General features: G+C 36.7%; 2 protein-coding genes across 2 annotated transcripts in view; both read left to right on the forward strand.

Annotated features, from left to right (window-relative positions):
- LOC140951450 (syntaxin-7-like) overlaps positions 1-11572 on the forward strand; it is a 15819-nt gene extending 4247 nt beyond the window's left edge. Inside the window, exons 4-12 of the mRNA XM_073400698.1 lie at positions 1392-1461; positions 2187-2283; positions 2953-3030; positions 4709-4780; positions 6165-6211; positions 7019-7106; positions 7686-7758; positions 7844-7926; positions 9759-11572. Of these exons, the coding sequence (XP_073256799.1) occupies positions 1392-1461; positions 2187-2283; positions 2953-3030; positions 4709-4780; positions 6165-6211; positions 7019-7106; positions 7686-7758; positions 7844-7926; positions 9759-9851 (701 nt within the window). The 3' untranslated portion in view covers positions 9852-11572. The remainder of the gene's footprint in view (positions 1-1391; positions 1462-2186; positions 2284-2952; positions 3031-4708; positions 4781-6164; positions 6212-7018; positions 7107-7685; positions 7759-7843; positions 7927-9758) is intronic.
- A 1114-nt stretch (positions 11573-12686) lies between these two features.
- On the forward strand, positions 12687-20209 carry LOC140953268 (uncharacterized). The gene is made up of 9 exons (XM_073402767.1): positions 12687-12840; positions 13238-13539; positions 13657-13770; positions 16932-17063; positions 17751-17808; positions 18202-18284; positions 18391-18480; positions 19365-19438; positions 20155-20209. Exons 1-9 carry the CDS (start codon positions 12687-12689, stop codon positions 20183-20185), a joined length of 1038 nt encoding a protein of 345 aa, XP_073258868.1. The 3' UTR covers positions 20186-20209.
- Positions 20210-20653: the final 444 nt, after the last annotated feature.

Genomic DNA, 20653 nt, shown 5'->3' on the forward strand with positions numbered 1-20653 from the left:
ATGGATAATAGAAAGACTGGATAGGAAACTGGTGGACGTGATCAGTTATAACACTTGGAAAAATGTGACGTCACATTATCTAGAGCCATTCAACCTCTTACATCCGATGTTTTGCACTTGCTAAATTTTTCCTCACACGTTTCACTATCTCTGTCTTCAACTGAGGACTTGCTTTTGGAGAAGATAGTTAGAGGGTACAAAACAGGTAGAGGCAAAAGACAGAGTAAATGATTATGAAACTTGTGAAAGTGAAGAATGACACCAGCGCCTGATAATTTTTTGCACCAAATGGGAAGCCTAACTACATGAAAATAAACAAAAACTTACATTATACCGAGCTCTACTAAACACCTATAAAAAAGGCACGGCCTAATTTTCTTCAAACCACAAGAAAACTGGGAATAATTTTAAGTATTTTTATCATGGTTTTGACGATTTCTTTTTTTGCTTTTATACAAGCTCAGTGAGTGTCGAATTTTATAAGTTAACAACTCTTAACAAAATGATTTTATGAGCGGTAAAACTGTTGAGGCTTGATGTTTCAAGTACCCAGCTCAAATGAGGGTTTAATTTTCCATTCCAATTTATTTATGGATAACCAGTGACAAGAAGCGGTTTTTGAGAATATTGTATAAAAAGCGGGGGTAAAAAACCCACAGCAGAGAAAGAAAATTTGCTTGCGGACCATTGTGGAAATGCTGTTTCATACTTTCTCAAATCAATTTTCATAGTAAAGCAAGTTGTATTGTTATTTTCAGGTATAATAATTATACCTGAAAATAACAATACAACATAAATATATATGTGCCTCAAAGTTATCCCTTTTTCAAGTCCATTCTTTAAACTTATTATCACACATTATTGTACCCAATTAAGCAATAGAAAATCAAAATATGCATCAGGGTTGTTACTACTTAAGTTTTTGAAGTAAGTGCGCAATTGAAAAAGATAGTGAGGGATTTGATATATTTTTCCTGTGTTGTCAACATGTTGCATTTTTACAAAGTAGCCAGGACTCACATTTCTATCAGGCAGGTAAAATCCCCCACCTTCCAGCCCTTGATTACATCTCTGTTATATTGTATTTTTTTTCCTCAAAAAATAAGAACCTATTTAAGAACCTAAATAGCCTAAACTAGTGCTAACTACCATTTATATAAGAACCAGTTAAGGCTAACTTAGAAAAATCTAGGTTCTTAGTCAAGGGGTTTTACTGTATTTTGGTACTTGAAAACTTTATGAAACAAAATCTCTACATTTGTGAAGGGCAACAGTTATTATAGAATTCCATTTTCATTATGCAATGTTTTTCTTTCCCTTTTTTCTATTTTTATGTGTGATTACAACAGAGGCTAACATTAATGTTGCCTGTTGTATGTTTGGTTCTACAGTTAGCACAATTCAGAAGCTTGTCGACAAACTGGGCACTTCAGAAGACAAATCACAGCTACAAAGCAGACTGTAAGTTGTAATATAAATAACTTTTTTTAAAACCTTTTTCTTTCCAAAGTCTTCCAAGCTATAAAAAATTCTGACTCAAATAGTCATCACTAGGAAAAGTGCTTTTCATGCAGTGGTATTTACTCGGACAAATCGTCATGCTTTTGTATTTCAGTGATGAAATCATGGCAAACTACTCAAAATGTAACTTCTTTTATTAGCTAAACTTAAGGATTTTTTTTCAGACTATTAATATTACTGAATGCACTGTACCGCAACTTGTATTTGATAATAATCACAAACAGAAAGTGCTTTACTAATTCAACATGGTGCACAGTAAAACCTGTGTTTATAAGTAAATCTCTGTTTAAAAGTCTTAGAAATATTATTGTTATTAGCTTCTTTAGATTGTTGCAGTCACCTCTTCCTAGCCAGGTCCTCTTTTAAATAGTCGGTTTGTTGAAAGGGTTTCTATGTAGAACGTTTGCAATGCAGTGCAATATCATTAAGTGAATCTGTTAATTCATTCATGAAAGGCCTCAATGGTCTGTTTCTTTCTTCTCCTTTTTTGGCACAAAGAGAGGTAGAAAAACCCTTTGAAGTTATGAAACTAGTCTCTTGGTTGATATTTGAACTAGTCGCCATTATCTTTGTATGCTGTTAAGGCTGGTTAGTTCTGTATAGAATAGTCAGTCAACCATTCCTCAAGGGTATCCACCAAATAATATTGTTTCTTTTTTATTCAGGCAACAAACAGAACAGGCCACACAAAAGCTTGCCAAGGAAACTACCTCCTATTTTAAGCAACTTCCTCACCTGTATGGAGAATCACCATCTGACAGAGTATGTCTAATTCATTATTATTACTTTAATTTGGTGATTCTGTACTGGATTTATTGTGTTAAATTGATGCAAATACACAGAGTTGCTGTGTCACAAACTGATGCATTGGTTCTAAAGCCAAGGTCTCTCAGATAGTACATGTACGCAATGGTGTGATTTCACACAATTGGCCTGAAATTGCATCTGGTCACACAATTTGAAGAAAATTGTGTAATTCGTAAAAAAAAATTGCTCAATAGAGTACTAAAGTGATGACGTCATACAAATGAAATTTCTGAAATTACGGGATTTGTCCAGACATTCTGAAAGAACAATGTGTGATGTCAGCCGTTTATACTCAGAAAACTCCATACAAACCCCTCTAATATATTTTTTTTTGGACAACCCAAAAAAATTTAGAAGGGTTTGTATGGAGTTTTCTAAGCATAACTGGTCTATGATCTCATAGACAATTTGCCCCGAAAAGCTCATTTTTGGCAAGTAGGCCTCTTGGACATTGTTCTTTCAGAATATCCAGACAAATTCCATAATTTCAGAAATTTCATTTTTATGATGTCACACTTAAGTACTCTATTCAAGTGAGGAAAACAAAGATGAGAAATTCTTTAGTTTTATTGTTTTTTGCCCTTTGAAATTGTTCTAAATTATGAGCAATATGTTTTTCCCTAGCGCCAAAGAAAACTACAGGTAGAAAAATTACGAGACAACTTTACAGCAGCTCTGAACAACTTCCAACAAGTTCAGCGGGTAAGTTTTAAAAATATTGTGTTACTGGTTCCTAGCTGTAGGAAAAGTTAAAATTACTGTTTGGGCAGTAGACTCACTGGTTATTCTCTGCTTATGTCCATTTTTGAAAGCACCAGTTTATGATTGCTGGCCCAAAAAGCTGTTTTTAATTTGGTTTCTTTGGTTGATCACACCGTGATCTGCCTTTAATGGTGACACATTTGCCAGTCCCAAGAATGTTTTCTTACAGGATATTCAACTGTAGAAAGTTTTGTATGTTGGCAAGTGTTTGTAGTGTTCAGAGTAAGTTTTTTACAAGTTAAAGGCAAGTGATAATGTTGAGGCTAAAAAACTATATTTTCCTGCAGATCCACCCATTCCAATTAAATAGTTATTGGATCATTTTTGTCTAGAGAGTTATGGAATTAAAAAACTTGCCCATGTTGTGTTGGATTTCAGAGACTTTGCGATATTAATTTCTTTTGTGTTTTAAGACAGTGTATTTTTGTATTGTGTAATGATGTAGTGGAAGCTGGTTAATGAAGACACTAAGGGGACGTACCATAGTGTCCATACCGGGTGTCCATATTAAGCAGGTTGATTTTAGAGAAAACATATGAGGTTTTCATTGCGACAAATGAAACTGTACATTATTATTTTAGGGGTGACTGTATGAAGTGTGTGTCCATAGAGTGGGGTTCCACTGTACATACCTTAAAGTTTATGGGCAAAGTTGATCAATGTCTTGTTTTTCTGCCCTTAAACAGGTAGCCTTTTTTTTAATCAAGACTTTTATTTCTCAAATTACAAAGAACTAATTAAAAAGAAACTAATTACAAAATTCTAAACAACCGTAATAACAGAATGAGTGAAAAAGGGAAAAGTAGTATTACATAATTACAATAATTTTATTATCTACATTTCACTATTATATATGTTTTAGCCAAAAAAGAGCCACACAATTGCTGAAATTGGCTTATTTTACAAATGGTTAATTAATTAGCAATTAATGAACGAGCCTAAGAGGATATGAAGAATTAAGCAGATCGAAGAGGGTGTTATCCACCGAGGCCAAAGGTCAAGGCACCGCAGATATTCTCCATTCATTCAAAATATTTCCCCAATTCTGATTGGCTAAAAGCACATGCATAATTCACCATAACCAGCTACTGGTGACCAAATTTGGAAGAATTTTGTGATTAATGAACCGATGACATCAAAGGTGCAGCTTCCTTGCAGGTTAATACACTGTTAACCAAGAAGCCCTGGGGATGAGGTTGAGTTGTTTTGGTTGTGAAAACAAAAATGGCGGACATTTCACTTGTTTCACAAGTAAGAACTAGGTGAAATAATAGCTAAAAACATTGCAAAAACAGCAAGAAGAGAACTCGAAGGGCGACATCTGCTACTTACAGAATATTTGCTGAACTGAACAACCCTAAATGTGCACTATGGAAGATGAACTTAACATTGATGGAGGTAAGCATGTTTTAGCTATGTTTTTCAAACTAGGAATTATTTTGAATGAATAATAGAACAATTTATTATTGAATTCAGCTTTCGTATCATATGAAGAATTGTGGAGATCTCAGAGGGTGTTATCCGCCTTGGCCTACAGCCTCGACTGATAACACCCTCCTCGATCTCCATAATTTCATAAGATACTCAGCCTCATTCTTCAATTATTGTTAAATTACAGGAAGCTGCTGAGAAGGAAAAGGCGTCAGTTTCAAGAGCCAGGTCAATGTCCGCTGGGATGCCAACTCCAAGTGTAAGTTCCATCTTCAACTCTTGCTACTTTGCAATACATGTATGTACAGTGTAATGTAAGTAAAAGTAAGTTGTGGGATGATTACGTCGTATATTAAAGGATTGTTCACCGTGACATTCAATTTTGTCTTTCTTTGTAGTTTTATCTCTTTAAACTTAAGTAACTTAAGTATTGCCCTTAAATTTGAAATTTGCAACTTTTTATTTATTTAGTTCTTTATTTACTCCATCTAATTTTTTTCTTCCAATTTATTCCATGTAATTTTTTTTTCTTCTTTGTGTTTTACTTGCAATAAAATTTTTAAAAAAATTGAGCTTTTTCTTTTTCCACTAAAAGTAAAGCTCAGCTGACTCTGGTTTACATTTAGGAACTTAAGCAACAGCGATGGCAACGGCTACAAAAATGTCGCGTAAAAAATGAATTAGTGCTGCTTTAAATTTGATCGCACTTATTCCATCTCCTTCAATTCCTCAAAATTGCTGGCAAATTTTTCTAAAGGTGAATTCTAAAGGACTGCATCAAAGTTTAGAGAAAGAAAAAGAAAGTCATTGTCTTTTGTTCATGTCCTCCACAAAATGTGAAATTAGAAAGTTTCACATTGTAGTCATTCAATGGCTACAAAGAAATGTACAAAAAGTGTGATGTATGTGAAGAGTTGTTGTTTTGCTTATCTAAACCCATTGCTTTTTTGCCGGTGTCCTTGACATCACTGTCATCATGTAAGCTCCCTAACATTGCAGCAACAAAACCTCATGTACATGCACAGTATTGATGCTTCAAGGGCATGCTGGATTGATTGTATTTCTGGAATAAGAATACGCAGAAATTTGGGACAATTCTCTCTGACTTCAAATTCTTGGACTATTGGGGTACTATATTAATCCTAATAATATATTAATCTCCTCTAGATTTCTAGATTTCACCATGCGATGAAAGTCTAAACAAGTGATTGTTAGAATTCATTCCATGTGTTCTTATTGTGGATTGAGGTCAATTAAACACAGGTTTATAATCAAGTCTCAGGAACAGGTTGCATGTGTGGTATAATCCTTTAGTGGTGGAACAAATCAAATGAAAAGTAACCGACCCACCATATATTTGATATTTGCCAAAGTATGAAGTGAACAAAACATAAAAGAAATAAATTAAATATGGTAAAACAAACAACTCAGAACAGTAGAAAACAAACTAGCCGAGTAGTTTCAATTAGACAGGTCACAACAGGATTCATACAGTGGTTAAAATATGGGTTGTTTTGTCCGTAAATGATGGCACAAACTCAAATTAGGATAAACCAGGATTGTGTGACATTGGGGATGTCACATAAGGAAAACTGGTGCTATTTGCTGCAATGTACCACTAGTGACATGTGTTTTGTTTTCAGGCAATGGGTGGATATACTGATGAGCATGGTTTGGCAGAACATGACAGGTACTCAATTATTTTAAGGAATATAATAATATTACATTAATTTTATTGTATGTCCGTTATATTTTGACGAGGCAATTTATATCTGATAGAATCTATCAATCCTATGGTTTATTCAGGAGAGCATCAAAATTACTGATTTTTTCAAATGTCAAGTGATATTTATATATTATAATTATATAATCCTGACAACCAGATCAATGACTGAAAATAGCTCTCTAGAGAGAGGATGTGTTTAAAGTTTTTGTCATGTCTGTTGTGCAACTGCGATTTTATCGGCTTCACAGTTTACGTCATATAAGGATGAAAATTAACCTGTTGTGTTGAAGAGAATAAAGTGTGATTTCTTGGGTCTAAGAAAAATTTTTTTGACGTACAAGGTGATGCTTATTTATCTGATGCACCAAGTTACTCTTCACCTTCATTTCATATAGCATGCCTATTAACATAAGTGTCAAAGAAAATGAAGCATGAGTTCTTGTATCAAGAAAATTTTGTTTTGATGCAATAGGTCCACGTCACCTTCATGTTATGTAGCATGGCGATGGCCACAATTCCTCCTTTTTGCAAAATTTCTTTTGACTAGAAAAAAATGATAAATAAGATTGATATAATGACTTGAGCATAATAGACTCTCCTTGTTTGAGACCTGAATCATAAATTATTTTGTATCTGGCCTTCAGAACTATGACTTTTCTTATTGATGGACATTACAGACATAACATGACTGCATTGGGTTTTTATAGTTTTTATGGAAACTGTAATCACAGAAAGTACACTAAAAACTTACTAAATTATTTGTTTCTATAGGACTGCAGGTGGGCTTCAAGTGCAAGGAGAAGAAGAGATCTCAACAGAGTTGCTTGAAGAGAGGGAAAGAGCTATAAGGCAACTAGAGGTAACCTTTATGGAATAATGTCATTGTAATTGCCAATGAGCATCCTCAGGAAGGTGACGGGACAGCCTGATAAAGCCATGCGCGAAAGTTCCAAGGCAGAAAGAATCTCAAAGCGATGTAACATAAGGTAGTGTAAGGTAACTCAAGACGTGTAAGGCACTAGTTGCAATATTATTTTTGAACTCTGAGACTGGAATACAGTGGAACCTCAATATAATGAAGGGCTAAGGGCCTTGCAAAATTTGTTTGCTAAAACAAGGTTTTGTTATATCAAAGTTCTTTGTTGTATATCTAGAGGTCTGTTATATCGGTTGTGTCTGTTATATTCGGTTATTTCTGTTTTTAGTTGACAATAATATTAATTCTTTCTTTGGACAGAAAGTTAAAACCAGGTGCATAATTCAAGAAGGTGTAAATTTTTTTACCAAAAAGGGGTTGAGTATTTGGTAGTCAAGACCATTTTTAGATGTATCACTCTCAATTTTTATAGTAATGCTCCTCAATTTATTGTTTTATTTCAGGGAGGATTTATGATTTTAGGAAAAAACGCATTCCTAATAACTGCTTCTTTTCACTTAGGCTGATATTGTTGGTGTCAATGAAATTTTCAGAGATCTTGCAACTATGGTTTATGAACAAGGCGAAGTGATAGGTACAAGAAGCTTGTTTACTTCTTTTTCTTTGATATTGTTCATTTTTGTCACTGTTATCAAACAATTTGTTAATATATTTTATAGATAGCATTGAGGCAAATGTAGACAGCACTGCAGTTCATGTTGAAGATGCCAATGTTCAGTTACACAAAGCTAGTAATTATCAGGTATGTACTTTTGCTTCATTTTAATTTGTTCCATGTTACAAGTTGCATATTAACTACAAACAAATTCTGGTTACCACCCCTATTTTTCTTGGTTTATTAATAGTCAACAATGCCCTTGTAGCAGTGACCACTGTATAATTTGTCCTGATATTATGATGTTACACACTACACTGTGAGACCCCTATGTTTCTTGGTTTATTAATAGTCAACAATGCCCTTGTCGCAGTGACCACTGTATAATTTGTCCTGATATTATGATGTTACATACTACACTGTAAGACCCCTATGTTTCTTGGTTTATTAATAGTCAACAATGCCCTTGTAGCAGTGACCACTGTATAATTTGTCCTGATATTATGATGTTACATACTACACTGTGAGACCCCTATGTTTCTTGGTTTATTAATAGTCAACAATGCCCTTGTAGCAGTGACCACTGTATAATTTGTCCTGATATTATGATGTTACATACTACACTGTGAGACCCCTATGTTTCTTGGTTTATTAATAGTCAACAATGCCCTTGTAGCAGTAACCACTGTATAATTTGTCCTGATATTATGATGTTACATACTACACTGTGAGACCCCTTATGTTTCTTGGTTTATTAATAGTCAACAATGCCCTTGTCGCAGTAACCACTGTATAATTTGTCCTGATATTATGATGTTACATACTACACTGTGAGACCCCTTATGTTTCTTGGTTTATTAATAGTCAACAATGCCCTTGTAGCAGTAACCACTGTATAATTTGTCCTGATATTATGATGTTACATACTACACTGTGAGACCCCTTATGTTTCTTGGTTTATTAATAGTCAACAATGCCCTTGTAGCAGTAACCACTGTATAATTTGTCCTGATATTATGATGTTACATACTACACTGTGAGACCCCTTATGTTTCTTGGTTTATTAATAGTCAACAATGCCCTTGTAGCAGTAACCACTGTATAATTTGTCCTGATATTATGATGTTACATACTACACTGTGAGACCCCTTATGTTTCTTGGTTTATTAATAGTCAACAATGCCCTTGTAGCAGTGACCACTGTATAATTTGTCCTGATATTATGATGGTACATACTATTCTGTGAGACACAAAGATCATCAGAAACTAAATTAGGACTCTGGTGAGAATGTAACTTAGACAGAGGCAAACCTAAGTATGTGCACATTTGGTAGTGCTATTTTTAGGGTGTTAGGGTGTACCTTTTAGAGCTTCATGCCAGAAAATGTCATCATTAGATTGCAATGTTCATCACTCAACTGCGTTTCATTTTTTTTGAGGTTTTGTTAGAGTAAATTCTGACAAGCAACATGGCCTTAAAACAGCAACATAAGTCAAATGAAATGGCCACAAATGACTTAAAGATGGATTAAAAATGCCACAGCAGTAAGAACAATCACAAATACACAAGTAAAATATGGATAATATTATTACATGGCTTCCTCCTCAAATGCGAAACAACAGGTTTAAAATTGAGACTAGGGACACACTTACCCCAGCCCTAAAGAGGAACTCTTTTCTGCTATGTGGTCTCTTGATCAAGGGATGTGTAGGGTGGGGTACCTCTTATGTGTGCAAATGAGTTTACTCCATGCCTACAAAAACTACCTTGAGCGCAAAAGCATTGTGTAGCAGTGTAGAAACTTCAAACGCTCTTGATTTAGTGAAATGTTTTACAAGTAATAATATTATTATTTCAGCATCTTGTGCAAAATGTAGTGCAGATATAACAACTTAAGTAAATGAGCAGTGCATGTTGATGATTCTAAGTCAGATATATCACTGCTATTAAATTTGGTCCATCTTTTTTCTGTTAACAGAAAGCAGCAAGAAAGAAAATGTGTTGTATCCTGGTGATTTTAGTGGTGGCTGCTGCTGCATTGGGTCTCATTATTTACTTTGCTACAAAATAAATGAACCATCCAACATGGAATTACTCAGACAAATAATTGTCAAAAAAAGTAGAAAAATATATAGTAGAATATTGATAACTTAACTGTAGCATCTTGTACCTCTTTCTAGTTCAAATTGCTGGTGTTGACTGACATAAACATCTAGATCTCAATATCCAGTCAATAGGAACCCTTAGATTGGACTATAGGTAACAAGATTTTCTCAGTACAAGTACAAGTTTTCATATCAAAGTAGTGTTAAACTCTTTTTTTCAATAAAATTATTATTTTATCTTATTTTGAGCTGAGGCTGAGGTAGGACTGAACATATGTCTCAAAATGTTCCTTAGATTTGTTAAATTGCATGTCGTGATAATGAGGCATTGTTAGGGTAAAATTTCCGACAAGTGGCATGGCCTTGAAACAGTGACTTAACACTAGATGAAATGGCAACAAATAGCATAAAGAGGGGTTTAATACCAAAAGGGGCGTGGCCTACTTCTTCAATTACTAGGGCTCTTTTATCCCTGTCTGTTTTAGAGGGGTATCTAAGGGTCTTATAAAGCTTGTGCCACGCCCAGATTGGTCTTAGACAAGTATCGCTGCCCCTTTCACATGGGGGAAGTTCCCTTGGGACTTGCACTGCAAACCGGCCGTTTCGATACAAACTCAAGCAGTGAAACTGTCCAAAAATTTTGTTCACTTCAAGTATAGTTTGCCAGTGAACAAGAAAAACATTTTGGGTGGATATCTTCGTTCTTTAAGCCAAGTACGTGGAACTATTTACACCTCAAATGAATAAACTTGGATCGAAAAAACTTGATGTCGAAACGACCGGTAACCCTTACACTCAGCTATAGGAACACTAGTAGACTCCTTTCATAATTACAGATAAGTTTAAAGTATAATATTTTATAGTTAATTAACAATACTACATGTAATACATTAGGGGCTATAATTTAGTGTGGTTTTTGAGTTTCACTCAAAGTTAGTACATTAGGAACCCAGATATAATTTTGGTGCTTAAAAGTACCAAGCTAATGGGTGTATGAAATTTAGAGTATTGCCCACGTGTGCACTGGATAGCGATTTCTCCGGTGGATAGCGCAACAACCGGGGCCAGGATTTTATAGGAATTCATAAATGATGATGTTGTATGTTAGCGGCCTCGAAATTACTTATTGCTGTTGTTGTTGATGTTTTTTTGTTATTTTTATAGTTAATCCATAAAATGTAGTGGGTAAAACGATCAGGTGAACCCTAGACCAACTTGTTTGAAGCCAAGCAGCAGTTCGAATTTAATGATTTCCATTGGTATCAGTTGTGCAGATGAGGCGGAAAGTTATTGCCAACTGTCCCGTCTTTTATTAAAAAACTAATATCAAAGTTCACACCTTATCAAACGCCTGTTTTGGGTATGTGTTATCCATTATATATATATACAATGTATCGATACTCTGTAAAACCGCCAAGAAAACCAGTAAGATATAAGGGGAACACCTTTGAGAGATTTTCAACGATAGAAGTTAGAAAGTTGTGTTAATAAAGATTTACAATTCTGTTACGTCTAACTTAGATTTAAAGATGGGGTACAGGTGATCTTGTACACAAACGTTGTCTGAAGAAAATTACCGGTATATAATTGTTTTAGTTGTTAGAGAAATGTTAATGGCAAATAATTTTAATTTTCCTGCAAAGAAATGCTTTGTTTATAATAAAATGTCTTCATATTCGGACCAGCATTTCACTTGCTGTTTTTTACTCCTTGTCTAAGCAATAAAAGCACCCTAAAAAGTATCGAAAAAAAGGTTTGCTCTCTTAATCGTCTATCACCCTTTAACGTCATCACCGTATGTGCTGCGCGATATTCCTTTGATGGAAGTTATGTGTCAGAAATACCTGAACCAATTTAGAGGCTGGAGAGGGACAAAAAAATGAGGGTAGGGTTGGGGGGCGGGGGGCGGTTTCTCTCGCGCGTACTGTTTCTTGATTGTATTCATTATCGGTAATTTTAGTCACCACCAAGAGCCTAACATCAACAACCTCCTCCTTCTCCTCCTCCTCATCATCATCATACGGGCGTGCTGGTTAGTACAACTTTCAGGCTAGGCCCTTTTTCCCTGGGTACTCAAGAATTCACAGATTTCCCTACCCTTTCATATACTTCAACAAGGGAAATGCCTTTTATACACCTGAAGCCCAGACGCCTCCCTGTATAGAGCGTTTTCACATGACATCACGGCGACCATATTGGTGTTCCAAAAAAAAAAGGGGGTGGCCATGTTGATGTTCCAAACCAATCCTGTAGGAGTTCATCTCTTTTCTTATGTAAACACTTTCTTTTGTTCCCATAAATTTGCATAGATGCTGATCACGTGATTGAAAACGTTCTATAGGCCATTATAGGGTGTACCGGCCCCCCGGGTTAGCATGCAGAATCCATTTCAGCTTTGCATTTCATCCAACTTCGTCCCTAGAGCTTGTCCATGGCTGCATTCTATCGTCTCACCATTAATAATGCGAATCTTTATTTCCGTCTGCCCTCGATTTCTCATTTAAAGCCAAAGGATGTGAAAAAGGGGTATAGATTTCGACCTGCATGTACTCCAATACCTTGATGTGAAATTTAGCGTAGTACGAGCTCCTGGTGTTGTTCTATGGAAGCCACAAAGGCCGATGAGAACCGCCCAACCTCCTCGCAGTTTCACTGCCCTCGCCCACGTTGGCTTATTTGCGCGCCCGACCAAAATCGCCATTACGCAGGTTATTATGCCCCCTTCTCCGTCCGCTTTGACTCGAATTTTTGGAAATTGCGGTTCACGCACCAAAAGAAAATGCCCGTAAAGAAATATCCATATGCGCCAACACTGGTCTACTTTGCCAATAAGCACCTTTGGCATAGGCAGCGGAGCAGGGGGACAGGAGTGTTTAGCCTCTCCCCCCAACCAAAATTTGGCGAGGGCATGCAAAGCCTCCCGACGCTTTGGTGCTGAAAAACACTTTTACCGATGTATTTGACATCGGCGACTCCAGGGCGCATATTTTCTGCCCTCAGACAACTCAAGAGCTACCTAAGAAGCACCATGAAGCAGGACCCGCCGGAACAACTGCCTACTGACCCATTGTCACAAATCGATTACGGACACAATAGACAGTAAAGATTGCAAAGAGGTTAGCTTACGTGGCAGATGTTCGAAAGGGAGGGGGAAGGGAATTAGGGCGCGAGACTGCGCGCCCAGATTCCCCATTCCCCTTCCCCTTTTAACGCCTGCCACGCAGGCTACAAAGAGGTTGGATCCTCCGTTAGACTACGAGGAGTCTCTCTTTTTTCTATCCGTCGAGCAAAACTCGCATTTTTGCCACTTCTTTCTTGGGTAACCTGTGACTCTGTCCTTTTTTGGTATTAGACGTGACTTGTTCTGCACGTTGGAATTTCCCGCGAGGTTTTAAAAACATGGCGGACCATGCGGTCGAGGAGAATTCAGCTGTGTTACCGAGCGCAACAGTTCTCTTCGAAGCTCAGTCGCCCTGCACTCAGTATAACAACGACGAAAATAGTCCTCTAAGTCCCGGAGAAATTCGAATGATGAGAAATCACCCTAAAGTTGCGTCTGTGCTCTTCTCTCCCGCGCGGAAAACGCGAGGGGAAGGAAAAATTAAACCAAAATCTTTTTCTTCGGCTTTGTATTCTTCACCCACGAGGAAAACGGTATGTTCGTTGAATCCTGTTCGTTACGTTTAACTCTCTTTTTGTTTAGGAGGCGTTGGATGGTTGTTCTCATGCTTCCTGCTGAATTAAACTAAGTTTTTTTTCACTTTGTGGCAGAAACTACAAGGACTGGAAAACGAGAAGCGAAAAACACTTCAAGTTCTTCAACCGACGGCTAGCGGGGATGGTACACTTGTGGGAAGTCGTGGTGTGATAAGACATAAGGAAACGGTGAGGGTCGGTTTTATGCTTGGAAGGTTGTACTTTCAAGGTCGAAGTTTGAAAACCTCAATGCCAGTTTGAAACTTCAGAATACCCTGCCATAATAATCGGAGAAACGAACAAGTGAACTATTACAATGCCTTCTTCAAAGATAACCGCAGAAACATAAAGAATACTTGGAAAGGAATTAATAGACTAATTGGAAATGAACCTAAATTTAATAAGATAACTCAGCTGGACACTGGGGATACTGTAAATACTGACCCCATTGAAATCAGTAATATACTCAACACACATTTCTCCAAAATAGGACCTTCCTTAGCCTCTCAAATTAAAGAAACATCCAGTAATTTTACTGATTATGTTACCCCCGCAGAACACATTTTTAATTTGGCAAAAGTATCATGCCAGGAGGTCTTCAATTTAATTCAGAAAATACCGAGTAATAAAGCCAGTGGTCTTGATAACATCTCAGCACGTCTCCTGAAAGAAGCGTCTCCCATAGTTACTCGCAGTCTAACTTTTATAATAAATCAGTCAATTACCACTGGAATATTTCCAAATGCTTGGAAACGAGCTAGAGTTTCGCCAATATTTAAAGAAGACCTCAGGACTGATCCTAACAACTACAGACCTATCTCAGTTCTGCCTGTAGTAAGTAAATTAATTGAAAGAGTTGTTTTTAATCAATTATATGAATATTTAAATAGTAATAACTTGTTAACTGAATCACAATCTGGCTTCAGACCTATGTTTTCCACTGAAACAGCTTTACTTGAGGCTATGAATGAATGGCTATGGAATATTGACGACAGTCTCTTAAATGGTGTGATATTCCTGGACTTGAAAAAAGCTTTTGATACCATGGATCATGCTATCCTTCTGGGAAAGCTTAAACTCTGTGGGGTCAGTTCTCAATCCCTTAACTGGTTCCAGTCCTATCTATCTGACCGAAAGCAACAAACGTTCATTGATGGAGTTCAATCTGATTTCTGTAATATAACATGTGGTATTCCACAGGGGTCTATTTTAGGCCCTCTCTTATTCACTATTTATATTAATGATCTCCCTTCATGTAATTTGTTTTCAAAACCCAGAATGTATGCAGATGATACTACCCTTACCACATCTGCAGAAGACCCATGTGTCCTTGAACATAAAATGAATTATGATATGAATTTAATCCAGTCATGGCTGTCAGCAAACATATTAACTTTAAATGTTAAGAAGACTAAATACATGCTTATAGGGAGCCAATTTAAGTTATCCCAAATAAACAGTGACTTCACAGTCAAAGTCAATAATACACCCTTAGAAAGAGTAATTAAACATAAATCCCTTGGAGTTCAAATTGATGAATCTTTGAACTGGCGCCCACACATTCATACCATTTCAAAGAAAATATCCGCTGGTATTGCTATCTTAAGGCGTGTAAGTCATTTTATACCATTTGATACTAGAGTGAACATGTACAATGCACTGGTAATGCCATATTTTAATTACTGTGGTGCCGTTTGGGGTAATATCAATAAGGGACTAGCAGACAAACTTCAAAAGCTGCAGAATAGGGCTGCTAGAATTCTCACCTTTTCTAACTATGACGTTCGCTCAAGTGTTTTGTTGGATGAGCTTGGCTGGGAAAGGCTAGAATATGCAAGACTTAAACAGTTGGCTGTGACAATGTATAAAATCCATAATAATCTTTCCCCATCGTATCTGAGGCGGATCTTTACCAACACCTCAATGTACATTCACACAATCTTAGAAATTGGGTATTTTTTGGGTGGGTATGTGCCGCCCGGGACTCCGAATATGCACCCCGTTCTAAAAAAAATTTCCCCTAAAATTGATACCCCGTTCTAGAAATGGGCCAATTTTTCATACCTCGTTCTAGAATTCGCCATAAAACGGATACCCCGTTCTAGAAATGGGCCAATTTTTTATACTCCGTTCTAGGGTGCAATAAGAGTATAACAGTTTGCTTGTTAACGCATTGAACCGTATTTTTAAAAGCAATCTGTCCTTGAATAATTTCAAATGGCTGCTTACAAAACTGGAGCTTTCATGCGTTCGAAATATTATACCCCGTTCTAGAAAACGTCTCTGAAATGGATACTCGTTCTAAACTAGGAGCTTCAAAATCACGACCCCGTTGGGCGGCACATACCCGTATAGGTAATGTATGGGAGTACCCCCCCCCCCCTCCGGGGGTGTAACATAAGAGGCACTTCTGTTGTTCAAAGAGATACAAATAAGTGGCGGGGTTTTCGGTGCCCAGTAGTAAATTTTAAATTTTAATGACCCGGACAAGTCCATTTTCCGGCCATGAAAGTGGAAGATACAGAAGAAGAGCAAATAACTTTTTATTTTTTTTACCGAGGACCTCTACAATACTACTGTAGTCGCAAGAGATAAAGTTGCCTGTTCTGCTTTGGACCACTTCGTGGGTTATCAACTTGTTATTTTTCCTTTCAATATCCCTTCTAGTCTGCCTTGTCCCAGTCAAGGGATAAATATGGAACAATAATATCCATTTACAGAATGGATGTGAAACAAAGCCAACACATTCTACTCCTTTATACTAAGCCCAAGTGTTGGTCCAGCCAGACCTGACCCCTCAAAGTCTGGTACTCTACTGATTGAGCTAACTAGTTGGCATGAACTGCTAACCAAATGCCTAGGTAGTACAGCGTATTAACCCGGTGGGGGGGGAGACCACATATGAAAGGGGTGGGGATGTTCGTCGGAAATTTTGAATTAAAGCCCTAAAGGAGACTCATCTGGGCGTGGCTCAAGCTTTTTTTGACCCCTAAAAGAGACCATGTTAAAACACTGAGAATATTGTTAATTATATATTTTTGTATTTTTCGCATGCAACCCTAAACGAGACCTTCACAGCTAAATATGATGGCGTCCCCCGGGGTATTAAACTGCTATTAGGCTTGTTGATTACCAGCCGTCGTATATGATTGGGAAAATGAGCCCTTACTCATTCCCCCAGAAGAGTGCAGGGCAGGGCTGGATGCATCTAATTTCTATTGTTGTTTTTAGCCATTCAGGTTGGACTCTAGAGAATGGCTGAAATCGAGCCTAAACTGCAATATGGCAAATTGTAGTCAATTAACCATAATTTTGCTTTTTCCCTTACCTTTCCCATGCTAATTTGAAAGAAGTCAAAGAAGAACAAGACTCCTGTGTTGCAACTCAAGCAACAGAAGCTCAAGATTCCAGCATCAGGCAGCAGCACCTCAACATGCACAGATTCATCTGATTCAGACACAGCAGGGAGTTCAGTAAAGAAGGTACAATCAAACAAAACTGAAATTCAGCGAGATGCACATGCACACCACTAGGCTTTTTGACATATTCTTGTCTGAACCCTATGCTATACCAATGAGTGCTAGCAGGGACAAAACAGCTGTCTGTGCATGGTTTTTGATGATTGTATTGTTGTGTGCCTGTGTTTTGTACTGGCCATACTGCAGAGTTGTCGTAGCATGCTTTTTTGTAGAATTTTGTTTTGCACTGTTATATTGAGACACTTCAATCAATGAACAACTCTTTCAGCATTTTCATTGATGACAAAATAAAATTTTAATGACAAAATGGCTGATCATGATCATGAGACAGTTTGATTTTAGGGTTTTGTTTTGCACTGTGGACAAATAGTGAGCTCAGAACATCCCCCCACCTTAATCAATCAGAATTTTTGTTGTGATATGCTACAGATCCTTCTTCTGAACAGCAATTGAACATTGAAGCAGGAAAAGGGATAAAAGAGATGGTTCAAGCTAATTTGAAAAATATAATGTTGATAATATCTAAATTTTTTTTACCTTTCATTGTCTTAACAGTTTTGTCAATTTTTTGCCATCAAGTTGAAAAACTGATTTGCATGAAGAGAATCATCTCAAATTTTGAATGAAAAAATCAAGAATTAATAATATTTACGTATAACCAGCCTTGAGTTGACACATTGTTATTTGTAGGACACAAAAAAGTTACAAAGCGATGTGAATGAAGAGGCAATATCCTTGATGGTTTCAGGTAGTTAAATTTTTTAAAATTAACTGTTTTGACCACCTCTAGTTTAACCTGGGACACTTTCACATGGTCTTTGTTTTTGAAAAAAGATTTTGTTGTCAATGATTGAGAATTGCCAGCTCTATGCCTTTTTATCAGGCACCATATCCTGTTTTTGCAAAGCTGCAGTAGGCACAACAATTCAGGGAATACAGTGGTCATGTTCCAATACTCTCTCCAAGTGCACTTATTTAGTCACCTGAGTAGCCTCTACAGATGCTCACACCACCCTTCAACCCTTGGTTTGTTGTAGAAAAAAGTGAAAATCGACGAAGTTTACCCATTTAACTGTGCTCCCATGTTGTGCATATAGTCATGTACTCTGAACCATTTTTAACTGTGTACACGTATATGCAGATCCAGCACCTGAGAGATACTGGGAGCTGCTTGCAGAGGAGAGAAGGCTGGCTTTGCAAGAAGCGCTGGAGGAAAATGAGAGGGTTAGTTTTTTTCCCTTGTACTGTGATGCTTTTACTTTATGAACAAAAAGTCTTTGGTCATTGTTGCATGAATTTAAAAGACTTGAGTTGTGTTTGTTTTGATCAGCTTTACAAAGAGATGGAAGAGCTTAAAGAACAAAACAAAACCTTGCAAGAAATAGCTGGCCAGGCAGAATATTTTGCTTCCCTCTACCAGGTACATGCAGTAATGATGCAAAAGTCAGTTGTAACTGATTAAACATACCTTAAATGGAAAACCCTAGGATCAATATTGAAGATGCAGTAATACTCAAGTTTTGGTTTTTATATTTACCTTAGTGTTGTTGGTTATGTTTTAAACTTCCAGTAGCTCTTTCACCCTGTGAGTAGAGCCTTCTTTTGTCTTCTTGAGTAAGGAGGATTAAAGAAGGCTCTGCCTGAATAAGATCAAACCTTTGAGGTTGAGGCAGCCCAAACTTCTGGACTGGTCAGTCTTGTTCTATCTCATCAGACTGATTTTTTTGAGTGCGAGCATCCGTTTATTGATAAACCGCTGGAGCAAGCACAAGGCTATTACGCCTGGGTTCAAAACTATTAGTATATTAGTAACAACACGCTGTGCATGCTCAACAAAGATCTTACTCAATTCATGCAGTCTTTTTTTGAGTTTGCCAAATTGAGCAAGCGAAAGAAAGGCTCTGCTGACCGGGTGTAGCTCTTTTTGTCAGCTAAATATCTAACCTGAGATCAGGCTCAATTTTAGCAGTTCTCATACATTCTCTCTAACAGCTACCACTATGTTTTCGTTTGCCTTGCCCACCGGAATGTTGTTACAAAGCGAAACGAAAATTGAGCCTGATCTCAGGTTACTAAATATCCTAATCTTGGTCATTAGAAACTCTTCAAATAAGCTGATGCCTTGTGAAGGGATGTACACTCACTATAGGATTATGCCTAAGAGTGAGATCTTAAGTAATATTATTATATTAAACTATTACAGCTGACATTTTGGCATCACTACCGGGTTTGTAATGGCAGTGTAAAACATTCTTTGTCTGTTTTCTCAGCCTAAGTTGACTGTACTGTTTCTTCATTTTTTAGATGGTCATGGAGGGTGAAGTTCCTGACACAGAATCTAGTGAGGCAACTGATGATGAAGGTGTAATGACTGCCAGGTAAATGTAGGCACAGAAAATAACATTAATATGTTCAAACTGTTCCTTAATTCTTCTATCATCAATGCAGCTTTTACTCAAAATTAGAAAGAGCTGTGAGGTACATGGAAATAAGATTAAAAATAAATCCAATGCAATTTGCAAAAATAAGTTGTCTTGGTGGGTTCAAGTTTCTTAACTCTTTCATTTGAGATACAACTAAGATTGTCAGACTAAAGAATCAAACTCCATTACTCGTGACACCACTAAGTTTTGCTTGTCTTCGTGGAAGATTATGACCATTAATCATATTAATACCAGTCACCAATTTCCAATGTTGCTTTAAAATCCCTGGAATACTACAAATGGTCCATTTAAATATGAGCTGTCCTTGGGTGTTAAGACATCATTTTACACTGTCTTGTACCTGAACAAATAATATTTATGTTTAATTCTTTTTAAATGCATTTTTACTGGTAACTCATAATCTGTTGAAATTGACAACCCTCCAAGTTGCGACCATTTTAGTCACCATAGCGCCTAAAATTTTGAAGCTGGCGACTTGATTTGTAAAAAAGTCTGCCTAAACCAAAAGAATTGGTCACCAAATGGTGACCAAGCAAAAACTTTAACTTGGAGGGTTGATTGAGTTTAATCTTAGATATTGATTTTAATTAGATTTTGGTAATTGAAAGAATTTTGCAACCAAGCATCTGAATGTTCTTGTCTTATTGCAGCATTAACCTTGACCAACCATCAAATAAGTAACTGAGAGTCCATTATTATTTACACGAAGAATCAAACCTTATGATCAGATGTTGTAGTGACTCCTTTCTTTGTTGATGGCTATTGTTGTAAGTTATAAACATTCTTTTCATTTTATTATTTTACACTTTTTCAGTAACAAGTGTGTACAGCTGGATTTATATTACACGTACTCTGTCTCAACCTTGTTTTTTGTTAATTTTTATTGCTATATAGACCTTCTCATATTCCGTAACAGTGTCTATAAGCAAGCACAATGAATAAAGGCTCAGCCTTCAGTTCATATTTTCATAGAAATCATTGTATTAAGTCACCCCAAGTTTCAAGTTGGTGCCTTTGAGGGAAAAGGTCTTTTACGTTGTGTATATTCCTAATTGAAATATGCAATATTATATTTTATCATTATTATTCAGTGATTGTCTTAAATAGAAATATCCTTTTAACTTTTGGTTTATTTTTTCTCGATGAAAA

This window comes from Porites lutea, chromosome 11 (assembly GCF_958299795.1).
Source record: "Porites lutea chromosome 11, jaPorLute2.1, whole genome shotgun sequence".
Taxonomy (NCBI): Eukaryota; Metazoa; Cnidaria; class Anthozoa; order Scleractinia; family Poritidae; genus Porites; species Porites lutea.

Excerpts from the sequence above, each read along its gene's own strand:
- LOC140953268 (XM_073402767.1), top strand. The coding sequence starts at position 12,687 with ATGCGCCAACACTGGTCTACTTTGCCAATAAGCACCTTTGGCATAGGC. Across the intron at positions 17,809-18,201 it reads AATATCCTTGATGGTTTCAG|ATCCAGCACCTGAGAGATAC; the intron begins GTAGTTAAATTT and ends ACGTATATGCAG. Across the intron at positions 19,439-20,154 it reads GAAGGTGTAATGACTGCCAG|CATTAACCTTGACCAACCAT; the intron begins GTAAATGTAGGC and ends GTCTTATTGCAG.